The 16,760-nt window shown below is 43.9% G+C and overlaps 1 protein-coding gene across 1 annotated transcript in view; it reads left to right on the forward strand.

The window, feature by feature from the left end:
- Positions 1-16,760, forward strand: part of LOC120037895 (atrial natriuretic peptide receptor 3-like) — a 78,670-nt gene that overhangs the window by 32,974 nt on the left and 28,936 nt on the right. Inside the window, exon 3 of the mRNA XM_038983860.1 lies at positions 144-319. Within this exon, the coding sequence (XP_038839788.1) occupies positions 144-319 (176 nt within the window). The remainder of the gene's footprint in view (positions 1-143; positions 320-16,760) is intronic.

Here is a 16,760-nt window from a genome sequence, read left to right on the forward strand (position 1 = left end):
CTACATACCATATACATCTGTAGGTCCAGGCCTGCATACCATATACATCTGTAGGTCCAGGCCTGCATAGACATTAGTAGATATACATTTCACCATGTTAGCAATTTCACCACTTTTTTCTCTCGCCTCGTATGGTTTCCTAGGCAACGGCTCGTGGAAGCGAGGGGATAAGTACGACAGTGAAGCGCGACAAGCGTACTCTGCCCTCAACACGGTCACGCTGCTGCGGACGGTCAAACCAGAGTTTGAGAACTTCTCCCTAGAGGTCAAGAGGTCCATTCAGAAGGCTGGCCTACCGGACTGTGACGACTGTGACAACGTACGTAAGTCTACCCTGCCCCGTGTGGCTCCGATGGTAGAGCGTGGTGCTTGGTGCAACGTCAGGGTCACTACTGTATGTCTGCTACATGTAAAAAAAGAAATAGCCCTCAGTGAAGACTGTGACTGTGTCTGGAAAAACAGTATTAGCGAATGGCAGGCCGCAACAGTTGGCCAAGGGTCTTGATCAGCCAAATTGATTGACGTTTATTGGGGTGATCAAATTAATTGATTGACGTTTATGGGGTGATCAAATGAATTGATTGATGTTTATGGGGTGATCAAATGAATTGATTGATGTTTATGGGGTGATCAAATGAATTGATTGATGTTTATGGGGTGATCAAATAAACTGATTGACGTTTATGGGGTGATCAAATTAATTGATTGATGTTTATGGGGTGATCAACTGAATTGATTGACGTTTATGGGGTGATCAACTGAATTGATTGACGTTTAGGGGGTGATCTACTAAACTGATTGACGTTTAAGGGGTGATCAACTGAATTGATTGATGTTTATGGGGTGATCTACTGAATTGATTGACATTTATGGGGTGATCAAATGAATTGATTGACGTTTAGGGGGTGATCAACTAAACTGATTGACGTTTAGGGGGTGATCAACTGAATTGATTGACGTTTATGGGGTGATCAAATGAATTGATTGACGTTTATGTGGTGAGAGACATGAATTGATTGACGTTTATGTGGTGAGAGACATGGCAAGTGGCAGCTTGGTCCTGGAGCTGTGGAAAAGCATATTTTGATCAACATGCCGTTGACTGACTTTTCTTCCACTTTCTTAGTTGATATTTTGTCTTGTTGAGGACAGTCCTAATGGGGTGTCTTGTTGAGGACAGTCCTAATGGGGTGTCTTGTTGAGGACAGTCCTAATGGGGTGTCTTGTTGAGGACAGTCCTAATGTGTTGTCTTGTTGAGGACAGTCCTAATGGGGTGTCTTGTTGTGGACAGTCCTAATGGGGTGTCTTGTTGAGGACAGTCCTAATGGGGTGTCTTGTTGAGGACAGTCCTAATGGGGTGTCTTGTTGAGGACAGTCCTAATGGGGTGTCTTGTTGAGGACAGTCCTAATGGGGTGTCTTGTTGAGGACAGTCCTAATGGGGTGTCTTGTTGAGGACAGTCCTAATGGGGTGTCTTGTTGAGGACAGTCCTAATGGGGTGTCTTGTTGAGGACAGTCCTAATGGGGTGTCTTGTTGAGGACAGTCCTAATGGGGTGTCTTGTTGAGGACAGTCCTAATGGGGTGTCTTGTTGAGGACAGTCCTAATGGGGTGTCTTGTTGTGGACAGTCCTAATGGGGTGTCTTGTTGAGGACAGTCCTAATGGGGTGTCTTGTTGAGGACAGTCCTAATGTGTTGTCTTGTTGAGGACAGTTCTAATGGGGTGTCTTGTTGAGGACAGTTCTAATGGGGTGTCTTGTTGAGGACAGTCCTAATGGGGTGTCTTGTTGAGGACAGTCCTAATGGGGTGTCTTGTTGAGGACAGTCCTAATGGAGTGTCTTGTTGAGGACAGTCCTAATGGGGTGTCTTGTTGAGGACATTCCTAATGGGGTGTCTTGTTGTGGACAGTCCTAATGGGGTGTCTTGTTGAGGACAGTCCTAATGGGGTGTCTTGTTGAGGACAGTCCTAATGGGGTGTCTTGTTGAGGACAGTCCTAATGGGGTGTCTTGTTGAGGACAGTCCTAATGGGGTGTCTTGTTGAGGACAGTCCTAATGGGGTGTCTTGTTGAGGACAGTCCTAATGGGGTGTCTTGTTGAGGACAGTCCTAATGGGGTGTCTTGTTGAGGACAGTCCTAATGGGGTGTCTTGTTGAGGACAGTCCTAATGGGGTGTCTTGTTGAGGACAGTCCTAATGGGGTGTCTTGTTGTGGACAGTCCTAATGGGGTGTCTTGTTGAGGACAGTCCTAATGGGGTGTCTTGTTGTGGACAGTCCTAATGGGGTGTCTTGTTGTGGACAGTCATAATGGGGTGTCTTGTTGAGGACAGTTCTAATGGGGTGTCTTGTTGAGGACAGTCCTAATGGGGTGTCTTGTTGAGGACAGTCCTAATGGGGTGTCTTGTTGAGGACAGTCCTAATGGGGTGTCTTGTTGAGGACAGTCCTAATGGGGTGTCTTGTTGAGGACAGTCCTAATGGGGTGTCTTGTTGAGGACAGTCCTAATGGGGTGTCTTGTTGAGGACAGTCCTAATGGGGTGTCTTGTTGAGGACAGTCCTAATGGGGTGTCTTGTTGTGGACAGTCCTAATGGGGTGTCTTGTTGAGGACAGTCCTAATGGGGTGTCTTGTTGAGGACAGTCCTAATGTGTTGTCTTGTTGAGGACAAGCCTAATGGGGTGTCTTGTTGAGAACAGTCCTAATGTCTTGTTGAGGACAGTCCTAATGGGGTGTCTTGTTGAGGACACCTCAGACATCCATACCTACAACAGGGGTCTCTCAGACAGGCAGACAGACAGACAGGCAGGCAGACATATAGGCAGACAGGCAGACATATATACAGACAGGCAGACATATAGGCAGACAGATAGACAAGCAGACAGACAGACAGACAGACAGACAGACAGACAGACAGACAGACAGACAAACAGACAGACAGACAGACAGACAGACAGACAGACAGACAGACAGACAGACAGACAGACAGACAGACAGACAGATTTAGTGTGGACATTCAGGGCTCTGCTTCTGACTAGACAACTTAGTGGACATAATGAAATGACTCCCCCCCCCCCCCCCCCCATCCCCTCAGAGAGAAAGACATCCTATTGAAATCTCTGCAGTTGAAAGGTGGAGCCTCTCACCAGAAAGCCTCAGTGGATGGTCATATCCCCAATATTTCTATCCAATCGTAACCAGTAGGTGGGTGTGTTGCGTTAGAGCTCTGTTATTACATTCACTAACATGACATACAGTACGTTATACAAAAGGACCAGGGCTGAATTATTTGTTTTGTGTCGGGAATGAAAACATGAATGGGCCTTGCCCTAAACGTCCAGAAGAGACTGATGGATTTTCCAAACACATTCAGCGTGATTCAATGGGTTTTGGACGTTACTTCACTGTCTAGGCGTTGTTCTGAGAGCTCAAATAAAAAGATTATACAAGAGGGCATTCTTACTGACCTTATCGTGCGAGAAGCACTCAAAGCAAATCCTGTTCCAATTCATGAAACCTTCAACTAATATAGTAGACAGATAGACCTATCTATGCCTATAAAACAGTATATTGAAAAGGAATCTATGACGTAGCCATACAGAATGAAAGAAAGAGGGTGTATTGTATATTTTAGAGGCCATTCTGAGACGGTGCTGCTGTCAAATGATTCATCTGTAGATTCTGGAGGCCATTCTGAGATGGGCGGCAGGCAGACAGGCGTCAGGCAGATATGCGGTAGGCAGACAGGCATCAGGCAGACAGAGAGACAGACAGGTAGACAGACAGAGAGACAGACAGGCGGCAGGCAGAGAGACAGGCAGACACAGGCAGACAGACAGAGACAGAGAGAGGTAGACATGCGGCAGGCAGACAGACAGGCGGCAGACAGAGACAGACAGAGAGAGAGGCAGACATGCGGCAGGCAGAGAGACAGGCAGACAGACAGACATGCGGCAAACAGGCGGCAGGCAGTCAGACAGTCAGACAGTCCTGTCTTGTTCATTCACCGCATGGATTTCTGATGCTTCAGCAGTGTGTGTGCATGTGTTTATGTCTGTGCACGTGCGTATGTTTGTGTTCTTGCACGTGCACGTGTGTCTAACATCTAATGTGCGTCATGAAGAGGCAGGCTGTCAGGTCTGTGCTTGAAGCAACCCCCCCCCCCGCCCCCCCCCCTCTACTCCCCAGAGGCAACATTAGTTTGAAGTAATTAGATTTATTAACAGAAACTTTGTCATTCCTGACAGCCAGATTGTTAGAGCACATTATAATCGTACCTCCAAGCTGTCGACTTGCGTCAAAGGAGTGAATAGCATTCGTCCCTTCAAACGATTTGCCTGGGGCTGCATGTGCGTGTCACAGAGGGCACCGACTGGAGAAACTATCAGGAAAAGATCAGATCTGCTTTGAATGTTATTTCTCCATTTTATTTCACCTTTATTTAAACCAGGAAGTGCCGTTATTAAGAAGCAAGACATGGTCAAGCAGGCAATAGAAGACCATGTATAATACATTTGTAAATGGACTGTCGTGTCTTGAGACCCAACAGAGTGGAACCCCCTGCGAATCCCAGTACACTTCACTAGGCCCCCTGCGAATCCCAGTACACTTCACTAGGCCCCCTGCGAATCCCAGTGCACTTCACTAGGCCCCCTGCGAATCCCAGTGCACTTCACTAGGCCCCCTGCGAATCCCAGTGCACTTCACTAGGCCCCCTGCGAATCCCAGTGCACTTCACTAGGCCCCCTGCGAATCCCAGTGCACTTCACTAGGCCCCCTGCGAATCCCAGTGCACTTCACTAGGCCCCCTGCGAATCCCAGTACACTTCACTAGGCCCCCTGCGAATCCCAGTGCACTTCACTAGGCCCCCTGCGAATCCCAGTGCACTTCACTAGGCCCCCTGCGAATCCAGTACACTGGGATTTGCCCCAAACATAATGCTTTGAAAAAGTTCATTTCTTTGCCACATTTTTTTGCAGTATTACTTTAGTGGTGTTTGGTATGTTATTAGGATCCCCATGAGCTCTTGTGAAAGCAGCAGCTACTCTACTGGGGGTTCACACAAAACATGAAACATGACATAGTACAGAACATTAATAGACAAGGACAGAACTACATCAATTTATAAATTGCACACATAACCTACATATCAATACACACAAACTCTCCAGGTCAGATTGGGGAGAGACGTTGTGCCGTGAGGTGTTGCTTTATCTGTTTATTTAAACCAGGTTCATTTGAAACTCTTCATCAATATGAGCCGGATGGGAGTTTCTTTTTCTCCCCAATTTCATATCCAATTGATATTTACAGTCTTGTCTCATCGCTGCAACTCCCCTACGGACTTGGGAGAGGTGAAGGTCAAGAGCCATGCGTCCTCTGAAACACGACCCAACCAAGCCACACTACTTCTTGACACAATGCCCGCTTAAACTGGAAGCCAGCCACACCAATGTGTCTGAGGAACCGCGTCATCGTGCATGTGCCCGGCCCGCCACAGGAGTCGTTAGAGCGCGATAGGACAAGGACATCCCTGCCGGCCAAACCCTCCCCTAACGACACTGTGCCAATTGGATGCTGCGACAGAGCCTGGACTCAAACCAGGATCTCTAGTGGCACAGCTACCAACTGCAATGAAGTGCCTTAGACCACTGCTCCACTCGGGAGGCCATGGAACAATAGATTTTTACCTTGTCAGCTCCTGGATTCGATCCAGCAACCTTTCGGTTACTGGTCCCAAGCTCTAACCACTAGGCTACCTGCCGCCCCATTTGGCAAACTCCAAGCACACGTGTGCCTTTTACTGAGGAGTGGCTTCCATCTGGCCACTCTACCATAAAGGTCTGATTGGTGGAGTGCTGCAGAGATGGTTGTCCTTCTGGAAGGTTCTTCCATCTCCACAGAGGAACTCTAGAGCTCTGTCAGAGTGGCCATCGGTTTCTTGGTCACCTCCCTGACCAAGGCCCTTCTCCCCCAATTGCTCAGTTAGGCCGGGCGGCCAGCTCTAGGAAGAGTCTTGGTGGTTCCAAACTTCTTCCATTTAAGAATGATGGAGGCCACTGTGTTCTTGGGGACCTTCAATGCTGCAGAAATGTTTTGGTATCCCTGCCTAGATCTGTGCCTCGATACAATCCTGTCTCGGAGCTCTACGGACAATTTATTTGACCTCATGGCTTTTTTTTTTCATGCACTGGTCAGCTGTGGGACGTTATATAGACAGGTTGTGTGCCTTTCCAAATCATGTCCAATCAGTTGAATTGACCACAGGTGGACTCCAATCAAGTTGTAGAAACATCTCAAGGATGATCAATGGGTCTGAATACTTATGTAAATAAGATACTTCTGTCTTTATTTTTGATACATTTGCAAACATTTCTAAAATCTTGTTTTCACTTTGTCAGTATGGGGTATTGTGTGTAGATTGCTCAGTTTTTATTTTTTATTTAATCTGTTTTAGATTAAGGCTGTAACGTAACAAAAGGTGGAAAAAGTCAAGGGATCTGAATACTTCCCGAAGGCACTGTATATCAGCCCTCTGATTACAATTAGAGCAAGTTGTGCTGCTCTGTTCTGGGCCAGCTGCAGCTTAACTAGGTCTTTCCCTGCAGCACTCAACCACACGACTGGACAATAATCAAGATAAGACAAAACTAGAGGCTGCAGAACTTGCTTTTTGGAGTGTGGTGTCAAAAAAGCAGAGCATCTCTTTATACAGACAGACCTCTCCCCATCTTTACAACCACTGAATGCTCCTGAGTGGCACAGCGGTCTAAGGCAAGAGGCGTCACTATAGTCCATGGTTCAAATCCAGGCTGTATCACATCCGGCCATGATTGGGAGTCCCATAGGGCGGCGCACAATTGGCACAGCGTCATCCGGGTTTGGCCGGGGTAGGCCATCATTGTAAATAAGAATTTGTTCTTAACTGACTTGCCTAGTTAAGTTAAAAAAATATATATATATGTTTTGACCATGACAGTTTACAATCTAAGGTAACACCAAGTAATTTAGTCTCCTCAACTTGTTCAACAGCCACACAATTCATTTCAATATTCTGCTGAGGTCAAGAATTTAGGGAATCATTTGTACCAAATACTATGCTCTTAGCTTTAGAGATGTTCAGGACCAGTTTATTACTGGCCACCCATTCCAAAACAGACTGCAACTCTTTGTTAAGGATTTCAGTGACTTCATTAGCTATGATTGCTGATGCGTATATGGTTGAATCATCAGCATACAGAAGGTCACTGGTAAAAGTAGAAAACAGTAGAGGGTCTAGAGAGCTGCCCTGCGGTACACCACACTTGACATGTTTAAACATTAGAGAAGCTTAAATGAAAGAAAACCCTCTGAGTTCTATTAGATAGATAGCTCTTAATCCACGATATGGCAGAGGTTGAAAAACCGTAACACTTACGTTTTTTCAACAGGTTATGCTCAATAATATCAAAGGCTGCACTGAAATCTAACAGTACAGCTCCCACAATATTCTTATTATCAATTTGTTTCAACCAATCATCAGTCATTTGTGTGAGTGCAGTACATGTTTTTGTATTTGTATTTATTATGGATCCACATTAGTTCCTGCCAAGGCAGCAGCTACTCTTCCTGGGGTTTATTATGGATCCCCATTAGTTCCTGTCAAGGCAGCAGCTACTCTTCCTGGGGTTTATTATGGATCCACATTAGTTCCTCCCAAGGCAGCAGCTACTCTTCCTGGGGTTTATTATGGATCCCCATTAGTTCCTGTCAAGGCAGCAGCTACTCTTCCTGGGGTTTATTATGGATCCCCATTAGTTCCTGTCAAGGCAGCAGCTACTCTTCCTGGGGTTTATTATGGATCCCCATTAGTTCCTGCCAAGGCAGCAGCTACTCTTCCTGGGGTTTATTATGGATCCCCATTAGTTTCTGTCAAGGCAGCAGCTACTCTTCCTGGGGTCCAGCAAAATGAAGGCAGTTTATACAATTTTGAAAACATTACAATACATTCACAGATTTCACAACACACCGTGTGCCCTCAGGCCCCTACTCCACCACTACCACATATCTACAGTACTAAATCCATGTGTTTGTATAGTGCGTATATTATCGTGTGGGTGTGTGGGTGTATGCATGTGTCTGTGCCAATGTTTGTGTTGCTTAACAGTCCCTGCTGTTCCATAAGGTGTTTTTTAATGTAATTTTACTGCTTGCGTCAGTTACTTGATGTGGAATAGAATTCCATGAGGTCATGGCTCTATGTAGTACTGTGTTCCTCCCATAGTCTGTTCTGGACTTCGGGACTGTGAAGAGACCTCTTGTGGCATGTATTTTGGGGTATGCATGGGTGTCTGAGCTGTGTGCCAGTAGTTTAGACAGCTCAGTGCATTGAACATGTCAATACCTCTCATAAATAAAAGTAGTGATGAAGTCAATCTCTCCTCCACTTTCAGCCAGGAGAGATTGACATACATATTATTAATATTAGCTCTCTGTGTAAATCCAAGGGCCAGCCGTGCTGCCCTGTTCTGAGCCAATTGCAAGTCCTTTTTTGTGGCACCTGACCACACGACTGAACATTAGTCAAGGTGTGACAAAACTAGGGCCTGTAGGACCTGCCTTGTTGATAGTGTTGTTAAGAAGGTAGAGCATCGCTTTATTATGGACAGACTTCTCCCTATCTTAGCTACTACTGCATCAATATGTTTTGACCATGACAGTTTACAATCTAGGGTTACTCCAAGCAGTTTAGTCATCGCAACTTGCTCAATTTCCACATTATTTATTACAATGTTTAGGCTAGGTTTAGGGTTTAGTGAATGATTTGTCCCAAATACAATGCTTTTAGTTTTAGAAAATATTTATGACTAACATTCCTTGCCTCCCATTCTGAAACTAACTGCAGCTCTTTCTTAAGTGTTGCAGTCATTTCAGTCGCTGTAGTAGCTGACATGTACAGTGTTGAGTCATCCGCATACATAGACACTGGCTTTACTCAAAGTCAGTGGCATGTCATTAGTAAAAAAATTAAAAAATCAAGGGGCCTAAACAGCTGCCCTGGGGAATTCCTGATTCTACCTGGATTATGTTGGAGAGGCTTCCATTAAAGAACACCCTCTGTGTTCTGTTAGACAGGTAACTCTTTATCCACAATAGAGCAGGGGGTGTAAAGCCATAACACATTATAGCAGGGGGTGTAAAGTCATAACACATTATAGCAGGGGGTGTAAAGCCATAACACCCTCTGTGTTCTGTTAGACAGGTAACTCTTTATCCACAATATAGCAGGGGGTGTAAAGCCATAACACATTATAGCAGGGGGTGTAAAGCCATAACACATACATTTTTCCAGCAGCAGACTATGATCAATAATGTCAAAAGCAACACTGAAGTCTAACAAAACAGCCCCCACAATCATTGTATCATCAATTTCTCATTTGTGTAATTTGCTTGTTGAGTGTCCTTCCCTATAAGCGTGCTGAAATTTTGTTGTCCATGTGTTATTGTGAAATAGCATTGTATCTGGTCAAACACAATTTTTCCCAGAAGTTTACTAAGGGTTGATAACAGGCTGATTGGTCAGCTATTTGAGCCAGTAAAGGGGGCTTTACTATTCTTGGGTAGCGGAACTACTTTAGCTTCCCTCCAGGCCTGAGGGCACACACTTTCTAGTAGGCTTAAATTGAAGATGGGGCAAATAGGATTGGCAATATCGTCTGCTATTATCCTCAGTAATTTTACATCCAAGTTGTCAGACCCCGGTGGCTTGTCAATGTTGACAGACAATAATATATTTTTCACTTCTTCCACACTGACTTTACGGATTGTGCAATTCTTGTCTTTCAGTTTGGTCCGATATACTTGGATGTGTAATGTCAGCGTTTGTTGCTGGCATGTCATGCCTAAGTTTGCTTATCTTTCCAATGAAAAAGTCATTAAAGTAGTTTGCAATATTTTTGTACGTTTTTTTTAAACCTTTATTTAACTAGGCAAGTCAATTAAGAACAAATTCTTATTTTCAATGACGGCCTAGGAACAGTGGGTTAACTGCCTATATCAGTGGGCTTTGTGATGAATGAGCCATCTGATTCAATGAGCCGTCTGATTCAGTGAGCCATCTGATTCAGTGAGCCATCTGATTCAATGAGCCGTCTGATTCAATGAGCCGTCTGATTCAATGAGCCGTCTGATTCAATGAGCCGTCTGATTCAATGAGCCGTCTGATTCAGTGAGCCATCTGATTCAATGAGCCATCTGATTCAATGAGCCATCTGATTCAATGAGCCGTCTGATTCAATGAGCCGTCTGATTCAGTGAGCCGTCTGATTCAATGAGCCGTCTGATTCAGTGAGCCGTCTGATTCAGTGAGCCGTCTGATTCAATGAGCCGTCTGATTCAATGAGCCGTCTGATTCAATGAGCCATCTGATTCAATGAGCCATCTGATTCAGTGAGCCGTCTGATTCAATGAATGAAGGAGCCAAGTTGTCTTTTTTCCCCAACATTTCATTGAAGGTGCCCCAAAGCTTTTTACTGTCATTCTTTATATAATTTATCTTTGTTTCATAGTGTAGTTTATTTTTCTTTTTATTTAGTTTAGTCACATGATTTCTTAATTTACAGTACGTTTGCCAATCAGTTGTGCTGCCAGACTTAATTGCCATACCTTTTGCCTCATCACTCTCAGCCATACAAATGTTCAATTCCTCATCAATCCCAGGGGATTTAACAGTTTTTACAGATCTTAATGGATAAGTGCTTGTTAGTAACTGGAATAAGTAGTTTCATAAATGTGTCAAGTGCAGCGTCTGGTTGCTCCTCATTACACACTACGGAACAACAGATATTCTTTACATCATCAACATATGAATTACTACAAAACTTATTGTATGACCTCTTATACACTGTATTAGTTCCAGCCTTTGGAACTTTGGTTTCCTCGATGTTGAGTGCCCTTCTCTATAAGCATGCTGAAAGTCTGTTGTTAATTTGTTTACAGAGAAATAGCATTGTATTTGCTAAGAGCTGGCAGCAAGCTGATAGGTCTGCTGTTAGAACCAGTAAAGGCCGCTTTACCACTTTGGCTTCCCTCAAGGCCTGAGGACAAAGACTTTCCTCTAGGCTCAGATTAAAGATATGACAGATAGGAGTGGCTATAGAGTCAGCTACCATCCTCAGTAGCTTTCTGTAGTATCTTTAAAGGCTTCTTAGAGTTATGACTCATGAGACTTAAGTACGGTTTAGTATTTAATTGTAACTTAGAATTACATTCTCTATTGCACCTGGCTTAAAACTCCTGAAGCTTTGTTAATCATAGTTATATAGGCAGACATAGGAAATAGCTACGGATAGCGGGAAGCAAACCCCCGTCTTGAGTCAATACTGCCATCTATTGGTAAACATAAATATACCAGGTTACTACACTTTCCATCTAAGTTGTCAATGAAAAGTCATAGTCAATCCATCAATAATATAATAATACTTTTAGCAAAAAAATGTGTATCTTTAATTTACAGTCTGTAGAAACAATGAGAATAGAAAGGTTCAGAACTTTTGTGAAACATTACAGCACAGTTGAACAATATATGGCAAATATAAATCCAATATGGATGGACATCAGAAATAGATGGAAGGGGTGGAGGTTAGAGGAAGGACAGAACTAAAAAACAATCCAAATATAACTGTTGTAAAATAGACTGTGTCCATAAAATGTATATGGTATGTATACGCTGGAAATAGAGGCCTAGGTTTTGTTGTTCACTAGTTTACTCCAATTAGGGGAGGGGTGGTAGGGTTTGCGGAAAATAATAAAGGAACATATATTTTTAAAAGATATATATACAGTACCAGTCAAAAGTTTGGACACATCTACTCATTCAAGGTTTTTTCCTTATTTTTACTATTTTCTACATTGTAGAATAATAGTGAAGATATCAAAACTATGAAATAACATATAATGGAATCATGTAGTAACCAAAAATGTTCTTGAAAATTTCTGAATTGACTGACCTTCATGCCTTAAAGTAATGATGGACTGTCGTTTCTTTTTGTTTATTTGAGCTGTTCTTGTCGTAATATGGACTTGGTCTTTTACCAAATATGGTAAAAAATATCTTCTGTATACCACCCCTACCTTGTCACAACACAACTGATTGGCTCATACTCATTAAGAAGGAAAGAATTTACACAAATGAACTTTTAACAATGTACACCTGTTAATTGAAATGCATTCCAGGTGACTACCTCATAAAGCTGGTTGAGAGAATGCCAAGAGTGTGCAAAGCTGTCATCAAGGCAAAGGGTGGCTACTTTGAAGAATCTCAACTATAAAACATATTTTGATTTGTTTAACACTTTTGTGTTTACTACATGATTCCATATGTGTTATTTCATAGTTTTGATGTCTTCACTATTATTCTACAATGTAGACAATAGTAAAAATAAAGAAAAACCCTGAATCTCAGACTGTAAACAGGGCTCTGGTCTGGGTTTCATTTTCCATCTCCCCTGAATCTCAGACTGTAAACAGGGCTCTGGTCTGGGTTTCATTTTCCATCTCCCCTGAATCTCAGACTGTAAACAGGGCTCTGGTCTGGGTTTCATTCTCCATCTCCCCTGAATCTCAGACTGTAAACAGAGCTCTGGTCTGGGTTTCATTCTCCATCTCCCCTGAATCTCAGACTGTAAACAGAGCTCTGGTCTGGGTTTCATTTTCCATCTCCCCTGAATCTCAGACTGTAAACAGGGCTCTGGTCTGGGTTTCATTCTCCATCTCCCCTGAATCTCAGACTGTAAACAGAGCTCTGGTCTGGGTTTCATTCTCCATCTCCCCTGAATCTCAGACTGTAAACAGGGCTCTGGTCTGGGTTTAATTTTCCATCTCCCCTGAATCTCAGACTGTAAACAGAGCTCTGGTCTGGGTTTCATTTTCCATCTCCCCTGAATCTCAGACTGTAAACAGAGCTCTGGTCTGTGGGGGGAGGCTGGAGGACAAGGGGGTAGGGAGGGTGCTTGGCCTGCTGTGGGAGGCTGGAGGACAAGGGGGGGGGGGGGTGCTTGGCCTGCTGTGGGAGGCTGGAGGACAGGGGGGAGGGAGGGGGGGTGCTTGGCCTGCAGTGGGAGGCTGGAGGACAAGGGGGTGAGGGCTTCTTGACCTGCTGTGGGAGGCTGGAGGACAAGGGGGGGGGGGGGGGTTCTTGGCCTGCTGCGGGAGGCTGGAGGACAAGGGGGAGGGGAAGGCTGCTTGGCCTGCTGTGGGAGGCTGGAGGACAGGGGGGAGGGGAAGGCTGCTTGGCCTGCTGTGGGAGGGAGATAGCTTTTTCCTTTGTCTCTTCTTTCAGCTTCCTGCTCCCAGTAGATTTCACCATCCACACTGTCCTGTTGAGAGACAATGGTTGGTAGAGGTTGCCACCAACAGACCAGACCTGCATGGCCTTAATGGCATATAAAACACTGTATTGTCTTATTCTTCTAACCCGTTGCTATTCAACTATAGCCTGGTCCCAGATCTGTTTGTGCTGTCTTGCCAACTACTATAGTCATTGACAGCACAACAAATCTAGGATCAGGTATTTCCATTTTCTCTCACCTGGTTGACTGGCTACAGAATCAAGGATGCCCTTAAGACGAGGCAAGACTAGGCTAGTGTTGTGTGACCTTTCACCAGTGTGAAGAAGTTAACATGTGGTTGCTCCTTTTAGTGGCAGTACCCAAAGTTGGTTCCTGTGGGGCTGAAGGAGACTGAGGGTTGGGACGCTCCCAGCAGTGAGTCAAGAGGAAGAAAGGAGACTATCACAGTCGCTGCTCCTGGTGACGTCGTATAATGTTGCCCTGATGACGTCACAAGTCTGTCGACAAGTATTTATAATTGTGTTAGTGAGGAGGCAGTATGAGCAACCCCCCCCCCCTTAGTTCTACAGACAATTCCTTCCATCTCATGGCTTGGTTTTTGCTCTGACATGCACTGTCAACTGTGGGACCTTATATAGACAGGTGTGTGCCTTTCCAAATCATGTCCAACCAATTGAATTTACCACAGGTGGACTCCAATTAAGTTGTAGAAAGTTCTCAAGGACGATCAATGGAAACAGGATGCACCTCAGCTCAATTTCGAGTCTCATAGCAAAGAGTCTGAAAACTTATGTAAATAAGGTATTTCTGTTTGATCTTTTTTTTTTTTTAATTGCCCGTTTTTGCTTTGTCATTATGGGGTGTAGATTTCCATAAATGTATTCGACTGGCACCGGGAAACCTTCAGACGAGTCTTGTGAGGCCTGTGGCCATTCTAGAGCAAAACAACCAACATGTAGGCGAGAGTCTCACCTTCACACAGAGGAGACATCAACCTTTCAAAAGCTCTTACTCTAAGCAATTGTATTAGTGTAAAATAATATAATTAAAATTATTTTTTAGCATATCATGTAGCTCAGTTGTTTGTATTATTCATTTTATACAGTCTTTTTTTGCTCATCTTTAACAAGGGGTCCAATAATTCCACCGTATATGGGACCGCTTGACCCTGTTTTGTCCTGGTGTAAACAAACCTCCATCTGTTTACCATAACAATCATAATACCACACAGAAAATCATCTGTTCTCCGGCAATTTACAGCCTAAGTACCAGACAGTGTAAATAATGAGTTGGTCCACACACAGTCTCTTGCTAAACAAACAATTTGGCCCATATTTGTTTTCACAAGAAACCATGAAACCAACAGAAATCTTGAAATGTTTTCCCTTCCACTTAGACACAGTGAGTCGTTGATTACTCCTGACATCCCGGCGGGATCCTGTCAAAGACCTGTTCTAATGGGGCACCGCCATGCTCCATGTGGTCTAGGCTATATGATTCATGAAGTTACCAACGTTCAGCTCACCTTGTCATTTTCTAACACAGTGATCGCTTTTCCAAAACACGTCACCGCGAGTTCCACTCAGTCTCTAAACAAAACAGCGCACGTTTACTGTAGCCGCAGTAGGTGTCTTAACGTCCGTACATCAAATGATCATCAGCTACTAACTCAATGCAATTTGGGTTCTGAACGTTCTCCGTCTGACTGATTTCCATTGGCCGGATGAGCTGCACCATTACAACACCTACTTACTCTACCTGTCGTCTGTTTCCTCATTCAAAATGAATGAATCAACAATCCTCTTCTCGGGAGGAATGTTCTGTACTCTGACCTTAATCCCTCGGGCCGACTAGCAAATTATATGCATGCTGCCTGTGGTGATACCCTAAGAGTTGTGGATACTGTTAGCCTGACACTAAAAGTTGATCATGTTCTGATTGGGATCATTGTTCCATTCCATGTCTTCTCTATCTATCTATCCAGTGCCCAACCTAAACAGGAAGTCATCTGCGCGCTGCAGAGGACTGCTACCAGCCGAGGTGATGGCTGTGTATTTCCATTCACCTCCAGCAGCCTATCAGCAGCCCCGCGGCGGCAGGGAACAGGCTGATAAAGCTAACAACCAACTCTTTTTTTAAAACAATCTATTCATTTATTTATTTTTTTACTCTCGCTGCGGCCCATTCCTGGCGGGGGGAGGAAGAGAGGCTGATACTACATACCGAGGCCTGTGGTTTCAAATTTTAGAGACCGTTTGCTTTCTCAATGCTGACAACACAAGTAAACGTACTTTCCTCCCTCCAAATATATGGTCAAATCGTTTCAATAAAGGTAAGGGAATTGCTCGTTTCCCAAAAATACACAAATATCGAGCTAAGAATTTAACAGAATATTTTTGGCAGAAACAAAATGCTGACCTGATCCATTCTGAAGAAAACTATAGTAGCCTAGGATTCAGTGGCAGTCGGTGCCGTTTAAGATGAGGGAGGATAATATATATATATATTTAGGAGCATGGCCTTATTTCTATTACAGCGTATTGGATGACTGTCATTCATTCATATTCCATTCACCCAGCTCTGGAGAGACCTGAAAATACCCGTACAGCGACGCTCCTCATCCAACCTGACACCATCCCATGTTGTCAATACTCTAGAACCCTCACCTGTTGTCAATACTCTAGAACCCTCACCTGTTGTCAATACTCTAGAACCCTCACCTGTTGTCAATACTCAAATCAAATCAAATTGTATTTGTCACATACACATGGTTAGCAGATGTTAATGCGAGTGTAGCGAAATGCTTGTGCTTCTAGTTCCGACAATGCAGTAATAACCAACGAGTAATCTAACCTAACAATTCCACAACTACTACCTTATACACAAAAGTGTAAAGGGATAAAGAATATGTACATAAAGATATATGAATGAGTGATGGTACAGAACGGCATAGGCAAGATGCAGTAGATGGTATAGAGTACAGTATATACATATGAGATGAGTAATGTAGGGTATATAAACATAAAGTGGCATAGTTTAAAGTGGCTAGTGATACATGTATTACATAAAGATGGCAAGATGCAGTAGATGATATAGAGTACAGTATATACATATACATATGAGATGAGTAATGTAGGGTATGTAAACATTATATTAAGTGGCATTGTTTAAAGTGGCTAGTGATATATTTTTACATACATTTCCATCAATTCCCATTATTAAAGTGGCTGGAGTTGAGTCAGTATGTTGGCAGCGGCCACTAAATGTTAGTGGTGGCTGTTTAACAGTCTGATGGCCTTGAGATAGAAGCTGTTTTTCAGTCTCTCGGTCCCTGCTTTGATGCACCTGTACTGACCTCGCCTTCTGGATAATAGCGGGGTGAACAGGCAGTGGCTCGGGTGGTTGTTGTCCTTGATGATCTTTATGGCCTTCCTGTGA

Source organism: Salvelinus namaycush, unplaced genomic scaffold, assembly GCF_016432855.1.
Source record: "Salvelinus namaycush isolate Seneca unplaced genomic scaffold, SaNama_1.0 Scaffold197, whole genome shotgun sequence".
Classification (NCBI taxonomy): domain Eukaryota; kingdom Metazoa; phylum Chordata; class Actinopteri; order Salmoniformes; family Salmonidae; genus Salvelinus; species Salvelinus namaycush.